This window comes from Dendronephthya gigantea, unplaced genomic scaffold (assembly GCF_004324835.1).
Source record: "Dendronephthya gigantea isolate DGI-Jeju-01 unplaced genomic scaffold, DenGig_1.0 000065F, whole genome shotgun sequence".
Taxonomy (NCBI): Eukaryota; Metazoa; Cnidaria; class Anthozoa; order Malacalcyonacea; family Nephtheidae; genus Dendronephthya; species Dendronephthya gigantea.
Genome location: NW_021163075.1, coordinates 753,975 through 774,791, shown reverse-complemented (window position 1 = coordinate 774,791; position 20,817 = coordinate 753,975). Strand labels below are relative to the sequence as shown.

Genomic DNA, 20,817 nt, shown 5'->3' with positions numbered 1-20,817 from the left:
TATTTTCTGTTCTTAAATTTTCCCATCCATTAGAGAAACTCGTCTCTGTACTTCTAAGAATCCGATTTTGTGCAATTTTATTTCTCTTATATTGTGCATGCATTATAATAACTAATTATATGATTTGATTTTATACATATGGTACCTTACATAAATTACCTTTATATCATATTTTTATCTTCATTTTTCTTTAACCTGAGCTTTAAAACAAAAGCCTTTAGTCATTACCACACTAAATTTTATCGCACTTTTTGAGAAACTGCCTACACGCGTCACGCGAACGGCACTATCTCCTCCGCAGGCCCTTTCGGGCAAATATGGCGGGCGGTAATCGCCCGAAATGCCCCCTAGCGCCTGTGGAGGAGGCAGCGAACGGCACATATTTTGTTCCTTTTTATAGCGCATAATTTTATTTTGTCATTTAGTTGTTTTTCTCACCTGCAGTTGATGACTCCAAAACTGTTTCACACTTGAATAGGTTGTCACGAGTGGACGCTCTGTCCCCATGCGGTGGCTGGTACGTTGAATCAAATTAACACCATGCCGGCTCGCACAAAAGATACCCACATTATTCAATTATATGATTTAGCAATTTCCCCGTTGTTATTCGAGATTATCAACTTACTAGAGCCGTTATCTTTCTTTCTATAATCTTACTGAAGTAAAACAAACGATAACTTTATGTCACCGAAATTTACAATAAAATGAAACAGTGCACTTAACACATTCTTAGCCATTTATATATAAAATAATGAAAAATACGTATTTCTTGAAATAAAGAGGAATAAAGTAAAGTACAGGAACTGCGATGAGCAACATAAGCTTTCGGTTAAGGAAACTGGGAGCGTGTGAACTTGTTAACCGCTAACTAGTCCTTTCTCGTTCTAATGTAAGACTACGCATAATATATTGCATGCAATAAAAAGTTGTAGAGTCAGAACAGTTCTATATTCCTATAGTCCGAACCCGATACTATGTTCGGTTTGAAATTATCAATGCCATGCTCCGGATCGTCTTTTTCAAGACAACAATGTCCTATCTTGAAATAGTTTTTGGTGTTCGATGATAGTCATAGCGCCCCGTATAGAAATTATCTTTAGCACTTTCACCTTTAGCACTTTATCATGATACACACATTACCCAGGTTGTTGTATGAAGCAGCAACGTCAATATGGTTTGGCCCTAATTGTTCTAAACTAAATTTTAACCTCCGTTCATGATAATCACTAGCCAATTCCACATTCACCTCTATCATAATACACATTACCCAGGTTGTTGAATGAAGCAGCAACGTTAATATGGTTTGGCCCTAATTTTCTAATTTGACTCTAAAAGCCCGTTCATGATAATCACTAGCCATTTCCAGATCACCTTTATCATGATACACATTACCCAGGTTATTATATGAAGCAGCAACGTCAACATGGTTTGGCCCTAATTGTTCTAATCTAATTTTTAACGCCCGTTCATGATAATCACTAGCCATTTCCAGATCACCTTTATTATAATGCACAATACCCAGGTTGTTGTATGAAGCAGCAACGTCAATATTGTTTGGCCCTAATCGTTCTAATCTGATTTTTAAAGCCCGTTTATGATAATCACTAGCCATTTCCAGATCACCTTTAACATGATACACATTACCCAGGTTGTTGTATGAACCAGCAACAAAGAGTTGGTTAGGCCCTAATTGTTCTAATCTGATTTTTAAAGCCCGTTTATAACAATCACTAGCCATTTCCAGATCACCTTTATCACGATACACATTACCCAGGTTGTTGTATGTACCACCAACGTCAATATGGTTTGGCCCTAATTGTTCTAATAAAATTTTTAACGCCCGTTCTAGATACTCACTAGCCATTTCCAGATCACCTTTATCACGATACACATTACCCAGGCTGTTGTATGTAAAAGCAACGTCAACATGGTTTGGCCCTAATTCTTCTAATCTAATTTTTAACGCCCGTTCGTGATAATCACTAGCTATTTCCAGATCACCTTTTTGACGATACACAATACCCAGGTTGTTGTATGAAGTAGCAACGTCAATATGGTTTGGCCCTAATTGTTCTAATTCAATTTTTAACGCCTGTTTAAAATAATCATTAGCCATTTCGAGATCACCTTTATCATGATACACATTACCCAGGTTGTTGTATGAAGCAGCAAGGCCAATATGGTTTGGTCCGAATTGTTCTAATGTAATTTTCAATTCCTGGTGATGAAATTCCATTGAGAGTTCTATTTCGCAAAAGTGAAGAAGAGTTTCCCCAAAATACCCATACATTTCAGAAATTGCAGTTTCATGAAATTCGAAGTTCAAAAATGAGAGCCCTTGATTTGGAAACAATCTATAAATTTCTTTGTGCAATGCTTTCAAATGTGGAATCGTTTTATTTTTGTCTTTCCGATCTTTGAAGTAATAAATTGTTTTCAAAACTTTCAACATTACAACTTTCAAATTATTTTCCGCTGTTCTTTTCTGAGTTAAAATTTCAGTCTCGGAAATTGTGTCATCTTCATATTGTGTGGAAAGAAAGTATATTTTGACTGCTTCGTGGACAACGCGATGTAGACGGACATCTCTCTCCATATTTCCAACATAAACGAACAAGGAGCAGAGATTTATTGGAATAATGATATCTTCAGCATCCAGTGATTCTTCTTGCAGCTGAATGTATTTTACAACAAGGTCGAGTGGTAATGGTTCGAAAGATATGAAAGAGAAAAGTGTGAATGCGTGTTCAAGAATTTTGTTGTTTTCGGTGCATTTTTCAAGAGCTAAAAGCACAGCTGTTGTCATGGTTAAGGAATAAGCTGCCAAATTTATCTGCTTAAGACGTTCCTCCGTCGATTTTCTCATACCCTTTTCTAGCTTTTCTAAATAATCTTTCCACGAAAAATCCGGGCAACTTTGGAAGACTTGTCTCATGTACACGGCTGCCGCAGCGATTGCCAATGGTTGGCGATCCAACTTCTCTGCAACCTCGTTTAGTATTTCATCATTGATGTCTATTCTTGATAAGAGAGTAAGAAGTTTGCGACATTCTTGATCACTCATACCTGGACTGAGGGAAATCTGTTTAGTTGACAAGCTGTCATCAGGAAGACAATTTCTGTTTTGTGTTGTTAATATGATTTGACCGTTATTCCAAAGTTCATCGCCTAACTGTGGCAGAAGTGGGAAAATGAGCTCGGGATTTTCTACATTGTCCACGATGATCCACCACTTTTTCCAATTCCTTATTCTGCTGGATATTTGCGATCTTAAACTTTTTATTTTCTCATCTTTTGCTTTTGATGAATTCAACACGCTTTCCAACACGCTTTCGTTGCAATTTAGCCGGCGACAAAAGTCCTCGTATGAATTAAAAAGTGAATCTAAATCCCTTCCGTCTAATGTCATGAAAAATATAGCCTCTGTTGCCCAATTAACAGTTTTGTAAATATCTTCACAGACTTGTCTAGCGAGTTGAGATTTTCCACTTCCTGGATTCCCAGAGATAAAGAAATATGTGAGTTTATCGTCGTTATCGTGATGCAGCTTTTCCAGATCAGATTTTATATCATGTATCAACTCTGAACGGTGAACAACTTCATGAGTTGGCTTAGGAGGTAGAACTTGAAACGACTTGTAAAGATTCCGCTCAATTTTAATTCGTTCAACTTCATTGATTGGAAGACCTAGGGCTTTAAATACATTTTCGACACGGGTTGTCATGGACTGAAAGTCTTTGTCATCGAGTTTTCCTTCAGGATTGTGCTTAATTTCGTTTCGTAATGTTCTGATATTGTCGACTTCAGTCCATATCGTTGGATTCAGACTTGTTCCAATGGAATTGGAGTAAAGAATTGCATCAAAAAGCACAGTACAATCCCACGCATTTGTATCACCATCTTGAAATTTAGACTGGAGTGTGTTCTTGTTTGGCCTGGCACGTGATTTTTCCCTATGAAACAACTGATTACCACTTACGTTAGTGTCATCCCATTTTCCAAAGGAAGCCTGGTAACGACTGTTCCATTCCTGAATAAATATTTTTCTCAATTCTTTACTTGCAACATTGGTGACAATATAATCCATACAGATGTAGTTTCGACTTTCCTCGCTTTCCCATGGTACAGCGGACATTTTATCTCACGTTTATCTTAGGTTTGTCCTGAAAGAATTTAAGCTCTGTGTCAACCAAGGGAAATCTGGCATTTTTAAAGCGTGATTGTTTATGCGGGAAACTGGGAAAGTAGGTTACATGCAAGCAATAAAGTATATGAAACATAAATTTGAACCTGGGAACGGAGACTATAGCTGGCCTACTACCGTTGTGTTCTCATTGCAGCGTTTTTCAACCAAGTTTCCACGAGGATTAAATATTATGTTGAACATTTAGTATGAGTGAATTACTCCCTTCAGCGGGTATCGAAGCTAAACCTCTGGGATTCCGCTGTCATGGCCAGAAATTCAAGACATTGAGCCTTATTATGTGCCAGCGGTTAACTGCCTAAATATTCAAAATGGCGAATTGAACGAATTGAGGTTTGTAAAGTTATTGTATTTCAAAGGCTTGTATAAATTTTGGAAAGGTTATATTAATCAATATAAACTCCAAATATAACTTAACGTCACCGTTTGTATGCATGCAATATGCCTTGAGTTGGACAAATTTGAATCATTTTACAGGAAGACTCTTTTTTCACTTTTTGTGAAATATGTATAGTAATTCCTGGTTATTTCTGGGCGCCATATTTTTTATTTGGTGCGCATGTTCAGTATACAATGTCTTGAATTTCTGGTCATGAGTGATCGTGGGTAATTTTTTTCTTGCATAAACCATAGCGCGAATGTTGATCGAAATCAATAACTCAATCGTGAAACAAAGTGCGTGCAAATATTGTCATATTGCAGAGTGCAATGACAAACCTACAAATATAATACAAAATAAATACTCGCACTGAATATGGCAACAAGATTTACCAGCATTTAACGAGTTACATTTCGAGAGGTCTCGTGTTGTCACGGCGACCGCATTCAAGTTTCGGTAGAAACATTTAGTAAACCATAAAGGCGGCAGAAAACGTAAACTAATAGAAGACTTTCACAAAGAATTATTTTATGGATTCCCTGTAGTAACTGATTCCCTGTAGTAGCTGTAGTAACTGATTCATTTTGACTTTCCCAGATACGCTACTAAGATTTAGGGCTGGTCTTCACTGGGGCATTTTTTCACAAGCGGAAAATTTTAAATGCTTCCGACTTTTGTTATTATTTCACAAATGGATCAATTAACAAATGCACACTAAATTATGCGGAAAACTCAGTTGTTTTGATTTGACCCTAGCTTTTTTAAAATATGACATATATAAGGATTATATAAAAGTTTCAGATTAAATAAAAGTTTCAGATTATATAAAAGTTTCAGATTATATAAAAGTTTCAGATCATATAAAAGTTTCAGATTATATAAAAGTTTCAGATTATATAAAAGTTTCAGATTATATAAAAGTTTCAGTTCAGTTCATAAGGATTATTAATTTACACTTTTACCTACCTGTGCGTGCGTATGAAAAACGCGAAAGTGCTTGCGCGTTTCTTCACGCGCGGAAAATTTTAAATGCTTCATAGTTTTTATTATCAACAAATACATACTGAAATTTGCGGAAGCTAAGTTTTTTTTCGAATATGACAGCTTTTTCAAATATGACATATATAAGATTTAGACTTCAGCGTGCACGTGCGTGTGAAAAACGCGACGCTGGAAGGCAGCTCTAAAGACTCTCAAATGTCCCATTTAAAGCCGGTTTTCCACTAGTGATATTTTTCGCGTGAAGCGACATATTACTTTTGTTTCAGAGCTCTCAACTGCAACCATCTGGAACAAATTGCTGAAATACAAAGGAATGAAGTCGCTTCGCGCGAAAAATATCGCTAGTGGAAAACCGACTTAAAAACAAGGAATATTTTCGCGCTTTAAAGAAATAATTTAACCGCGACTTGGGTGGACGCACATTTAATGGGTAGGGATGGAAGAATAGAAGACTAATAGCAGACTTACGAATTATGTGATGGATTTCATTTTAAGCTGTAGTAACTGATTCATTTTGACTTCCCCAGATACGCCACTTAGCCTTAGGGCGCTTTCCTTTATACGGAAAAAACGGCCAGACTGGTCCTGTTGTATTTCGTTACAGACAGATTACTGGTATTTTGGAGTGTTTCAAGAACTCTGCATTCAAGTATATCGTTATTTACATCTGCCTAGCACGGGAAATCTAGTTTCATCGCTATATTCTTAACGAAATACTCTATTTCAATTAAAAATACGACCGGTCTGACCATTTTGGCCGCTTAATGGGAAGCGCCCTTAGATTTAGGGCTCGTCTCCACTGAGGCATTTTTTACGCGCGGAAAATTTTAAAATATATTCGGGCTTTAAAGAAATAATTTAACCGCGACTTGGGCGGACGCACATTTTAATGGGTGGGGATGGCACCACGCTATCTGCCGTGAGATCAGCCAAAACTTCAGTACGGGAAAAATCCGTCCTCAATTTGTGAAAAAAATGTCCTCATTTTGTGTAAAAAAGGAAAAAATGAGGACATATTTTAATGGAAATGACGGTGGTTTGTTGATTGCGGGAACCTCGAATGATGCACTAGTATTATTATGTTCGTTGGTAAATAGCAGTTTACTTTTTAATTAGGTTCTATCGCGGCTACCTTGGGGCTATTTACATGATCCCGCTTACCCGTAAAACGGAGCATGAATTGATTTTAGTTTCGATAATCTTTTAGACAGTGCGAACCTATACATTCACGACCGCATAATTATTAATAAGGAATTTATTGCCCGCGAGCAGGCTGTAGATATAGAACCGTTCGTCAAACGCATATGGACAAGAACATGGACACGCTAGGAGGCTGAGAACATTCTCAACACCAAGTAATCTTTCAGGCCTGGTTCAAAAACAAATGCCGGCAAAAAAACCCATATTATTGGGAAAGCAACCTACATCGAATAGACAACCCATATCGGCAAAGCAATTACGAATAATGACTACGGAATTATTCGCGCACAAAAATCTACAGTACGGCAAATACCGCAAATAACAAGATTTGAACAACGTCAATTTATGCTCATTTAAAAGTAAAACCTCGTTGCTTTATACCTCAGTTTTTCATGCGCATGTAACGGATATTGGATAATGGATTAACTGTAAATATAGACTAACCTAATGGAATAAGGAAAAGCAAGTTGCCGCGGATGCACCATTGTAAGTGCTTCCGAGATTAATATATAAATATAGCAGTTAATAATAGAAAATAGCATTATAGATAATTAAAGGAAGCTAACACGCCCTATAGAACGAGAGTATAAATAATAAATGTAAAATATGAATAAGAGAGTTGGATCTAGACCTGTTGTGTGTGTGTGTGTGAAGTAAGCTCGGCTCGTTACAACTGGTGGCAGCGGAAAAGTGCATAATGTGAACTGCAATTCTTCCGGGAAAATTTGATGATGGCGATTTCGACGCTTGGTTACGAGAGTTTGATGCCTGCTGCACCGCGAACGGTTGGAAAGTCACCGAGGAAAGTGATGTAAAGATCCTTAAACTCCCCGCTTTCTTACGTGGTCGAGCCGCAAGTAACTTCCATGCTATTCCTGTGGCTGAGAGGCGGACTTACGATGATGCCGTGAAGTCGATGCGACGAGCTAAACGCGAAAATTTCTTTGCTGATTTCGAATTGCGAACCCTGCGACCCGAGGAGGATCCGGCCGTATACAAATGGGAATTAGAGAATATCCTTTCAAAAGCTGACCCATCTCTTTCCGATGATGCTAAGTCCGCGTTGTTGACGAGGCAGTTCTCGAAAGGTCTACCACCGACCCTGAAGTTAAAAATGCTGGAGCACAACCCTACACCTATTCTGGCGCAAATGGTTGAATTCACACAACGATTTCGTGCGCTTGGCCTACCAACCGTGCCAGAGACTCCTCGTGTTCACATCGACGCTATTGCTCACCCACCGCATCCACCCGATCCACAGTTATCTCACCATGGTTGCTGGCATCGCCGAGAAACAATAAGCACTCGAGAACCGCCTGAACCGTACAGAGACCTCTGCGAATCCCTCCCCTCGGCCTTCGTCCACTGGTACCTGTTATTCATGTGGTTTACCAGGACATGTCGCTCGAGATTGTACGCGTAGGCGACCCTTCAGTGCGCGTCGAACGATGACTTGCTACAATTGTGGGAAACCTGATCACATCGCACGAGAATGCCGCTCATCGCGTCATTTAAACTACTAAGGGATGGACGGAAAGTCGGTGGAAATCGCGCCCATCCTGTCGTAAGTACAAATATTATTGATAATTGTACAGTTATCCACCCATTTGTTGACTGTTTTGTCGACCAAGTTCGTGTTAGTGCTCTCATTGACTCAGGATCAATGAAATCATTTCCTAGTAAGGCGGTTCAGAGAACAATTGACTTTGATGAGCAAAAATTGAACGAAAACAAGAAAGAGAAATGTGTCTTTATTACCGGACACCCTATAAATATTCAAGGACATTTATCTAGTACTGTCAAATTCTTAGAATCTCGTGCATGTTTTAACGGCAAATTTTTAGTTAGTAATAATATACCATATGACTGTGTTCTTGGCTGGGATTTTATCAGCCAGAATAATTTATCTATATGTAAAGATGTTAACCTAGGTAATTATATGTTAGTGGACAAACATGGGGCTACCCCCATAACCCCTTTGCAATCGTCTACGAAGGCAGATCGAGCAGGAGTCATTGAGTCGAGTCCACCACATGTGCAGGCGGATTCGAACGTCGGACGTTTGTTGTGTCAATCCCGTTTTCAAGGGAACACCGGTGTTTCTTTGGTTGAGAGCGTAATGATTCCACCACGAACGGAAATTATTTTAGAGGGGAAATTGGCCAAACGTGCCAACAGTAGCATAGGTTTAATAGAGCCACGTTCTGGCGGCAGCAACGCCGCTAGACAAGGGTTTAGTATTGCACGTGTTGTCGTAAAGCCTGACAACAGACTTGTGCCTTTCCGTGTTCTCAATACGTCTAATAGCCCGATTGAATTGACTGCAAGTGAAAATTTAGCAGAACTTTGTCCTTTGATTGAGTCGTGCCTGTCTCGAACCAACATTTGCGGGGCGGTTAGGAATAAGTCACCATCGAACGTTATATCAGATAACATCGAGTCTATAATTGACTCGTCTTTACAAGGGGAAGATAGGGCCAAGCTAAGGAGTTTGTTACTTGAGTTTTCCGACGTTTTTGATAATAATCTAGGGCACACCAACATTTTGACACATGAAATTAACACCGGAAATTTCACACCAATTAAGCAACACCCTCGCCGCATTTCGCGTTTGCTCATCGTGAAGAATCTGAGCGTCAGATTGCTGAAATGCTCGAAAAAGGCATAATACGCGAGTCGACTAGTCCCTGGTCTAGTCCTATTATATTGGTTAAAAAGAAAGACGGCGAAATGCGCTTCTGTGTCGACTATAGAAAACTCAACTCTGTCACTGTTGGCCACGCGCACCCTTTGCCTCGCATTGATGATATTTTGGATTCATTAGGACACGCGCAATATTTTTCAACATTAGACTTAAAAAGTGCCTACTGGCAGATTTCTGTGAACGAAAAAGATCGTCATAAAACTGCTTTTGTCACACAACGCGGTTTATTTGAATTTAATAGAATGCCGTTCGGTCTTGTTAACGCGCCGACAACGTTTCAAAGAGCCATCTTGCCCTTAGTGGTTTTCTTAGGTAATCTGCTTATGCTACTTAGACGATGTCATCGTATTTGGTCGCGATTTTTGTGAACATTACAATCGGCTTAAGACGGTTTTAGAGAGATTGCGTTCCCATGATCTCCGCGTAAAACTTGAAAATTGTACAATTGCGGCGCGCAAAGTTACATTCTTAGGACATTTAGTTTCCGAAGCTGGTATCATGCCTGATCCCGCGAAAGCTGTCAACAACATTACCAGCCCACGCAACGTCAAAGATGTACGCAGCTTTTTAGGACTTGCAGGTTACTACCGTAAGTTTATTCCCGGTTTCTCACCCATTGCGGCGCCGCTACTACAATTAACGCAAAAAGCAGCGAATTTTATTTGGAGTGCTGCATGCGAACAGGCGTTTCAACGATTAAAACAATTATTATGCTGCTCTCCCATTCTGGCCTACGAAAGGCTGGAAGTTCGGCCATAGATTGGTGGGGCCTTATAAAATCCTAAAACGGGCTAGGGTGGACTATCGTATTGTTTCAAAGGGAGGGAAGGTGATGGTCGTTCACCACGACCAGTTGAAGCGCAGTTTTATCCCGTTTCAAGAGGGCGAACCAGTTTGCCCTATAGTAGGGAAGTAGGTGAGTTCAAGGTGGTTGATGTTACACCCCAACAAGACGGAATTGACGGATTTCCTCGTGCTCGACCTGCCAGACTTAGACAAAACATTAATCCGCCATTAAGATACGGATTTGATTAAAAGCATGTACTCGGGACGAGAACATAAGGAGGAGGATGGTGTAACGGATATCGGATAATGGATTAACTATAAATATAGACTAACCTAATGGAATAAGGAAAAGCAAGTTGCCGCGGATACACCATTGTAAGTGCTTCCGAGATTAATATATAAATATAGCAGTTAATAATAGAGAATAGCATTATAGATAATTAAAGGAAGCTAACACGCCCTATAGAACGAGAGTATCAATAACAAATGTAAAATTTGAATAAGAGGGTTGGATGTAGACCTGTTGTGTGTGTGTGTGAAGTAAGCTCGGCTCGTTACACTGCTTACCCGCAAAACGGAGCATGAATTGATTTTAGTTTCGCTAATCTTTTAGACAGTGCGAACCTTAACCTATACATTCACGACCGCATAATTATTATGACAGAATAAGGAATTTATTGCCCGCGAGCAGGCTGTAGAGGAATTTATTGCCTGCAAGCAGGCTGTAGATATAGAACCGTTCGTCAAACGCATATGAACAAGAACATGGACACGCTAGGAGGCTGAGAACATTCTCAATACCAAGTAATCTTTCAGGCCTGCTTCACACAAATATCGGCAAAACAACCCATATTATTGGAAAACCAACCTATTTCGAATAGACAACCCATATCGGCAAAGCAATTACGACTAATGACTACGGAATTATTTGCGCACAAAAAACTACAGTACGGCAAATACCGCAAATAACAAGATTTGAACAACGTCAATTTATGCTCATTTAGAAGTATAACCTCATTGCTTTATACCTCAGTTTTTTATGCGTAGTCACTGCGTTTCGAGATTCCCAAAACCTTTGCAGTTTTTGACCGACTATAATCGTCCTATTTGAATTTGATTATGATTGTTTCAACTTACATACTGCACCTATATACAAAGCGCGTAATGGTTTAGATCTTGTTTAAAATTCCTAATTCAGGGTATAGTAAACGAAATGTTTTTCTCCTTCTTCCTCTGCCGTCGGTCTCTTTCGGAAACGATGTTTATAATAGTTTAATATGCGAGGAACGCACTGCATGTTTTTAACTGGGTACATAAATAACCACGACCTTGCGACCACGCGAGGAATTTCGACAAATTTATATTTTCATAGTCCAAATTTGAACTTAACTTCACGTCTGGATTTTTTTCAAAAGGACGGTGCTGGAATAAGACCGTGACCAAAATCATGAACAAAATACACTATATATTTGCTATATATATTTGCTAGTCAAAACGTTAAAGGAATTGCTCTCTCAAACATGCAATCCATGATATTCACATGATAAGCGAGGCCGGCCTCTGTCCTACAGAAATCGGAATTAAACCGAAACACTACAATGCTTAACTAAAGCTTCTTCCCATGCTTCGTCTCCACTAGGGAGAGTGCACTGTGTCACACTGCAAAGGTCTTTACGGCTTTACGGCTTTCGTGCGCGAGGAATTTCATCATGTATTGTATCATTTTTCATATTACATCATAGTTTATATGGTTTATATTTGCGTATTCAGAAATTATTCAATAAAATTTTCATGTATGGATTATCTATGATTATCACATTTATGGAATGTCATTGTTTTTGTTTATAGAAAGCTCGCTGATATTATAATAAAAAATACAGTGTATATATATATATATACACTGTATTTTTTATTACAGTAATTCGACAACATGGCGGCAACACCTTTTGATAGCTGTGTTGAAACTTATTCATCTAAAAACGCTGGAAAGTGGAAATCCCGTCTATACAATCACATTAAATATTGCATACACCTCTCACATAATGATGAACGTTTAAAATGGTCTGGTGACCTCGATTTATTGAAAAATTTCGTCGACGATGTTATCGCAGAATCGGGCAAGTGGTCATCGCCTGGCGGCAGTGCAAAGCGATTTACGAGTTCGCTCTCAGACCTTGTGCTAACTTGGTACAAGGGTAAGCAACAAACTATGGTATTCCACGGAGAATCTGGTAAGACTTTTGAGCAAATTGTACTTGGGATCTGCCAGGAATTGTCTCTGTCAAATCCTCATATAGAAACACCCACTGAGGAAGACGCTGGAAACTCAAACCCCGTTTGTAGTCATGTCGATAGTGCAGAGGAATTAGGGGATATTAAACTAGCCTTGGAAATTCTACAAGTAAGGATTGACTCTTTGCAAAGTTTGGCAAATACGCAACAAATATGTTTTAGCAGAAGCGACGAACTTTTGGAAATAGGCGAATTAAAAGAAGAGCTTCGAAGCGAAATTAATAAAGCAAAACAACTAAGTCAAGACCTCGGGTGCTTAAACGATCAATTGCTCCAATCTTTGCATAATTTAAATGGGTATGCCGACAAAGAAACCATCTCCCACACAACAATACCTATTATGCCCTTAATTACCACAACGCAAATAGAAACACAAAAGCATATCGACGAAGTGTCATGTAATGCCATAAATGTACAACTAAACGATTACCGAGAAAAGCAAAAAAGCAACTATTTAAAGGCGCAAACCAATCTACCATCCCATCCGCAAAACCAAAAGAGAAGCTCTAATAACAGTGACGAGTCACCCCATAGCCAGATCAGTCGGGTGAATATTGGAGCGTCAAAGTCTGCTGATTCTTTCTCTGAGCAAATCTCTCAATATCGTGAAAGGCATAACAGTAGATTTTTAATCAATCAAACAACCCCATCAAGTCACCAACAGGAGAGACTTAATAATCGAAGGCAAACAAGCGTGATAGCTTATAAGAGGTCCTATAAAAAAAACGCTCACGTTCAAAAGCGTAATCCATCCAGTAGTCCTTCCAAAGAACCTATTGACCACCGTAAAAAGCATGGAAAGGGTCTTTCAAGCATATATAAGCCAACAACTACTTACCCGCAGAAGAAAAACCTCCACATCGTAGACAAAAAGGCATACCACCTGTAAACCAGACTACCCAAAATCAGAATTACCCACCTAACCAGAGCCAACCCAGAGGTCCTAAAGTAATCGAAATAAATGTACCCAAGTTTCCACCTCATACAACCCGTTTCGTACAACAACAGCTACGAACTAAACAAAATCAAACCAACCAGCTGAAAAGATCAGTTAAAAGTAAGCCACAACGCATGATCGGGATTTTTGTTGGAGACGGAAACGGGACTCAAGTTGGCAAGATTACCTGACATTTGTCCGTGCGACATTACGATAGTAAATAATGGTATTAATCATCATATCCCGGTTCGGGTAACCTCGCGAAAGTCCCACTGTTCTATATCACGTTACTCCCCTATGGTTAATAATAAAAGATTTAGAAATCCTTCTAATTTAATAAATATTAAACCAGCAACTCCAGCTACTACGAGGTCGCAACTACCGAAATTTTTGTCTGCTAATGTGCGATCCCTTCTCCCAAAGGTGGATGAACTTGATTTATTGTTACAACATAATGTCGCTGATTTTGTAGCTATTTCTGAAACATGGCTACATGACGGTATTGATAATAATCTCCTACAAATCCCAAAGTATAACTTTTTTCGACGTGATAGACTATGCGGTAGAGGAGGAGGAGTTTGTGCTTATGTATCAGAAACCATCCCTTCCAGGCGACGTGACGACCTCGAAAATCGTATGTATGAATGTATGTGGGTATGGATTAGACCCTTTCGTCTCCCAAGATCTATCACTGGGATAATAATTGGAATTGTTTACAGCCCTCCTGACAAGCCTATACAAGAGCAACGCGACCTTGTAGCGTACCTAGTTGAAACTTTGGATGTTGTTCGAAATATGCACCCAGAATGTGGCATCGTTCTGTTAGGCGATTTTAACAACTTAGATATTTCTGAGTTACTTAGCTGCCACAATTTGTCTCAAGTGGTAACCACTCCCACAAGGGGTTCCGCTATTTTAGACTTAATAATAACAAATATTTACCCATTTTACAATATTCCAACAACAATTGCCCCCCTCGGCACGTCAGACCATGAAATAGTGAAATGGCTCCCCAGAATTAATGCACATGTTAACATATCAACGACTGCCAGTAAACGACATTATCGGTGCTTTCCACAGTCCGCGCGAGAAGCTTTTGGCCGGTGGGCGACTCGCCAAGACTGGCCTGTCGATGGTCAAAACCTTACCATAGAAGAGCTCGTCAGTGCATTCACCTCAAATATTTTGGCAGCTATAGATAAATTTTTCCCTATGAAAACTGTCAAACTACATCCTTGATAAGCCTTGGATGACAACATCCTTAAAGAATCTGATTATACTACGGCAACGGGCATTTCACAGTGGAAATACAAATCTTTGGCACCACTATAGAGACAAAGTAAGATTAGAGATAATAGAAAGAAAACGGAAGTTTTATGCAGATAAAGTTCAACATCTGAAGAAGAGCGATACTAGATCTTGGTGGAAGCTTGTCAAGCGAATATCTGGTCAATCTAATAATATAGCGCCAATTCATTTCGAAAAAATGGAGTAACTTTGACGGACGATCAATTAGTAAACTCCTTAAATGAATTTTATATCGCGGTGAATGCAGATATTCCTCCCCTTGATATTCACGAGTTACCAGCATTTCTGCCAGCGGCTGAGCAAGTACCGGTGATACATTCTTATCAAGTCTGTATGAAATTACAAAATCTCAACCCTTATAAAGCAATGGGTCCAGACAATATTCCACCGCGTCTTTTGAAAGAATTCGCTCATGAACTGGCTGAACCAATTACTGATCTTTTTAACCTTTCTTTATCTTCTGGAATCGTTCCTGATACTTGGAAATCTGCGAATATTATTCCAATCCCTAAAGAAAAACCACCGAAAGAGGAAAGCGACTTACGACCAATCTCTTTAACGCCCTGCATCTCTAAAATAATGGAGGAATTTGTAGCAGAAATGATTCTTGAAGATATCGCACACAAGATAGATCATAAACAGTTCGGCGTTACAAAGGGCACATCTACAACTCTATGCCTTTTAGACATGTTTCATAATTGGCTGTTAAATCTGGACACGCCCGGTCAGTATTTGCGAATTTGTTTCTTAGACTTTAGCAAGGCCTTTGACCGCATTAACCTTAACATCTTGATCACCAAGTTGTTCCTTTTGGGAGTACGAAGGTCACTTTTGCCCTGGATATGCAGTTTCTTGTCAAATCGTAAACAACGGGTTAAGTTGGGTAAATCTTTGTCGGAATGGCTCACGGCGAACGCTGGTGTCCCACAGGGCACAAAATTGGGCCCTATATTGTTTCTTGTTATGATCAATGATCTCGCCCTACCAACCTGCGATTATTGGAAATATGTAGATGATCTCACTGCTTCCGAAGTCATACCCAAACATGGCATCTCAACAATCCAGTCAGATCTTGATTATATATCCTCTTGGGCCTCCGCAAATTATATGAAGTTAAACGTGAAAAAATGTAAAGAGCTAAGGACTTGTTTCTTCCGTGATACGCCTATGTTAGAACCGCTAACTATTGACGGAACAGCAATAGATGTTGTTGACTGCCACAAGGTTCTTGGTACCGTATTAAATAGTTCGCTAAAATGGGCTGATCATGTTAAAATGATTACAAAGAAAGCAGCTAAGCGGCTTCACATTATACGCACCTTAAAGAAAAGTGGTATGACCGCAGATGATTTATTAACAATTTATACTGCACTTATTCGTTCGGTCTTGGAGTACTGTTGCCCAGTTTGGCACACAAACCTACCATCGTATCTTAGCGACCAAATTGAACGGTTACAGAGGAGAGTTCTAAGAATAATTTACCCAAGTTTATCGTACAGAGAAGCACTGTCTGCTGCAGATTGCGTGCGGCTGGATGAAAATAGACAACGTCTGTGCTTTAATCTCTTCCAAAAGATAAAGTTAAATAGTGATAACAAACTCAATGCACTTATACCTAATTCAAGGCTCAGTGAACATGGTCGATCACTCCGCAACTCGGATAGCTTGTCTATTTTTAAATGTAGTACGGACCGATTTAAACGCAGTTTCTTTCCAGCGTTAACCCAATATTCAAATAATATATCCAGTTAATTATAATATTTTTTAACGTATGTAGGACATATAGTATATATCCAAATCGTCAATATTTTAACACTATCTATATAGTTATTTATAATCGTTACAACTTTTTGTAACATTTAATGCATGTATGTAGTAGAAATCATGTAAATAGAATATTTATATTTAAATTATCTGCTACTATATATTTGTTTTTAATAGAGTTACAATACTTGTAAATATAAAGTATTTCACTTCGGTGCTTATATATTCAATAAACCTTTAATAATAATATAATATATATATATATATATTATATATATATATATATATATATATATATATACAGAGTGTCTCAAAAAAAACGCAACCACTTAAATATGCAAGAACATTAATACAGCTCTAAAGTGCAATAGATAAGCACCTCTGGGAATTGAAAATGGCTTTTAATCCTTCATTTAAAATGCTAAAAGCATTTTAGCTGAACTATGGTGTAAACGGGAACAATATTAATATTCTTGCATATTTAAGTGGTTGCGTTTTTTTTGAGACACCCTGTATATATATATACAGCCAATGTCATTAATGTTGTCCAAATCAAGTATATCAATATACCTGTCATGTGACTTATTGGTATGCACCAACTCGAGTGTGCTTGCTATGTAAATGTATCTGCTATGCGGGTGCTTCATACATTTACATAGCAAGCACACTCGAGTTCGTGCATACCAATAAGTCACATGACAGGTATATTGATATACTTGATTTGGACAACATTAATGACAGCGGCTGTATATATATATATATATATATATATATATATATATATAATATATTATATATTAATTATATATATTATATATATATATTGTATATAATATATATTTATATTATAATATTAATATATATATTATATATATATATATGGTTATATATATATATGTATATATACATATGTATATATATATATATGTATATGTATATGTATATGTATATGTATATGTATATGTATATGTATATGTATATGTATATGTATATGTATATGTATATGTATATGTATATGTATATGTATATGTATATGTATGTATATGTATATGTATATGTATATGTATATGTATATGTATATGTATATGTATATGTATATGTATATGTATATGTATATGTATATGTATATGTATATATATATATAAATATATATATATATATATATATATATATATTTATATATATATATATACATACATATATATATATGATAAGCCTTATGATAATTATGTTGCTGACAGACAGCCATGTGATGTCGTTCGGATCAATGATTTAGATTTGGCTTAAACGTCGCACTTTTTACCACTGAGATATCAGACAGCAGATGACTTAAATGCGTTGGGTACATGAAAAGTGCGTTGCTTCGATGGAGCATGACAAGTAAATTCTCCATGTTGCGAAATAGTTCTAGTTAATCAGATCACCATTGTGAAGCTAGCCGCGGATTCGGCCTCAGATTGGGCCTCACATTCAACTGTGTTCAATCATTCAAAAGTAGAATTTGGTTATTTAATAATAACAGGTTTTTTAGCCATTTTTTCGTTCAAGCTTTAAAATTACGAAGATGTATAGCTTATTTATGCATTGCTAGACTGTAATTAGAATAAAGCAGTCGATTTTATACAGATTTACAGAGTAAATTGATTATTATTTTGGGGCACTGTGTGAGAAGTGGTTGACCCACATAAATGTGGCATAAACCGAACTGGTTTATTGCAATTTCTGTGTATACGTCTATGTTTTACAGAATTATACGGCCTTATACAAATGGCGTGCATCATTGTGCTGCACAGTCCCACATACGCGGGATTATTTGCTTCCTTGCTCAAATTAAAAATTTCATTATGATATAAATACAAAAGACTTAACTAATATATGATCCTCTCACCGACCCTATTAATGTTACAATTTGCCAAAGTCAGTTGCTACAACAGGAATTAGCGTAGATGTGCATACATATCAAAAGTATTATTGCCATATGACAAACAATGGTCCAATGAGGTTAGGATTATAAGTTAAAATATTTCTAGTTAATCACGCATATATTATACTGAGACGTGACCAAAATCATAAGCAAAATACACCTTCAAATGCTTCGTATATTTGCTTACCAGAACGTTTACGGAATTGCTCTACCAGCCAAGGTATTCACATGATAAGCGAGGTTTACATTATGAGAGGTTGAGAATCGATTTAACCGTGGTCAATTCTATATCAAAACGAAACAAATCTTTATACGCTTACGGAAATGTCGTTTGATATTATTCTAAAACATACACGTCTGTAAACATCAAACTACGACTGCTTCGAACACAGAACGCTTATTATTCTTACCTATATAACTCCTGCGAATTGTATTATTACTCCTGATTTCAGACGAAAAAGTTTAGTTCATTATACCTTTGTAGTTTGTACTTAAGTTCAATATTGTTGTTCTTGCAAGCATTTGTTCATTTTGTTGTAGGGTCTGACTTCATCAAGGCGTTCTTCGAGAGCGCCCGCAGTAACTTCGTAACGCGGATGTATTTGAATAACAAAAGGTACTTGATATAAAATGGTATTATAAACTAAGGGTTGATTGGGGTCATTTGGGTTATTTCAAGTTCTGGGGCCGCTGTTCAAAAGCAGGTTAACGCTAACCCAGGGTTAAAAGTGCTTAACTCAGGGTTAAATTTTAAACTTCGGTTGATTTGCGTTGCACAAAGCGCAGTTAGCGTTAAAATTAATAAAAAAATTAACCCTAGGTTAACTTCGATTCAAAATAGATGAATAAGAAGCGTAAACACGTACAATTCTTATGAATTAAACACTTTTGAAAGGTTTTACGAACAGTTTCGGACAACAAAGAATTATTTAAATTTGACTTCGTTCTGTTTCAGCTGATGTATTGGTTTATTTCTCTTCGCTAATTCGCTTCAATGCAATACATGATAAATACATACAACCGTACAAATTGAAACGTCGCAATCGAAATATTTGTTTTGGATGCCATTGTATCAGGTATCTTAGCTGATCATTGTTTAAACTTCAAATGAATCTCGATTCTCTTGATTGGCAATGGTAAATTTTTCTGAATTTAACAATCAAACATTGCCTTAAATCCGATTGTTTATAATTTGCTTAATTTTATTTCACATCGTTTAACATACAAAATGGCCTTTCATCTCAAAAATATTTCCCGCAATATTTTAAAGAGGACAAAGTTGAATTTTGAAAGTTCCCGCAATTACTATGAATGTTTGCCGACCGAAAAGATTGCCAGTAGCTCAGTTATCCGCGTTACAAAGTTACTGCAGGCGCTCTCAAAGAACGCCCGTGACGGCTATTATTTCTGCTATGTAAAAAGGGGGGTGGAAACGAGAATTTATCGTGGGGGTGTCACCAATCACAGGTAATATACCATTTGAATGCAGGGGGGTGAATACAGGGTCAAGGGAAGTCTTCTATTAAAGTATCTCGTTTAGAAGCTAGAGCACTTCTTTAACTTTTCAATGATCGAACAATAAGAACTCAACTAAAAACGTCAATAGTGTAGCATGTATAGTGATTATAATTTAATTGCATACTGTTATTTATTTATGAACTTTTTGCCCATGTTTTGAAAATTGGATAATCCTTTTATCTTGCTGCTTGGCAAATTTTCTTGATTGTTTTTTTTAACATTTCAAACATAAATGTATTAAAAAAAAGTAATATTTTTGAGATAGTTTGAGTCAGGGTCGAGAGTCATGCATGCATTTAGTAATATTTACGATAAAAATGACGAAAATGCAGCTTGGCATGATAAAATAAGGAATAAAAATACACGTTAGGTTACCATGAATGTGGATAGACTAAAGTCAAAGTTGAATAATCATTTCAATTACCTCTCCATTCTAGCCAAGGAAATTATTTGCCACGTTGACTCCTTTCTTTATGTCATTTATTACACCTTGAAAATCTATTCCTTGTACGCTTGGCCAAGCTGCAGTTTTGAAAGAATTGCGGGTGATCGTAATTCGGAATGACTGAGGTTATATGATGAGTGTGCTCAGATTAATAAACATAAACAGTATACAGCACATGCAGCAAAATGCAACGCAGTATTGTTGGGGACTGAGATTAGTACATGGATATAGGGAATTGTTAAGTTTTATACTGTCTAATATATTTCATCATAGTTTACAAGTTAATCGTAATTACGAAATTTATTTGACAGGGGTTGCGTAACATCCTCGTTATGATCCATATATTGAATGGTG

General features: G+C 37.5%; 2 protein-coding genes across 4 annotated transcripts in view; one reads left to right on the top strand and one right to left on the bottom strand.

Moving 5' to 3' along the window:
* Window positions 1–20,817, top strand: part of LOC114530689 — a 70,948-nt gene that overhangs the window by 39,319 nt on the left and 10,812 nt on the right. The gene's annotated exons all lie outside the window — the stretch shown is intronic.
* On the bottom strand, window positions 739–19,007 carry LOC114530687. Its single transcript, XM_028552294.1, has 3 exons — window positions 18,911–19,007; window positions 18,688–18,785; window positions 739–4,163 (listed from the first exon to the last, which is right to left on the bottom strand). Exon 3 carries the CDS (start codon window positions 4,133–4,135, stop codon window positions 1,310–1,312), a length of 2,826 nt encoding a protein of 941 aa, XP_028408095.1. The 5' UTR covers window positions 4,136–4,163; window positions 18,688–18,785; window positions 18,911–19,007; the 3' UTR covers window positions 739–1,309.

Bases quoted from the DNA above. Each gene is read 5' to 3' on its own strand.
- LOC114530687 (XM_028552294.1), bottom strand. From the start codon at position 4,135: ATGTCCGCTGTACCATGGGAAAGCGAGGAAAGTCGAAACTACATCTGT.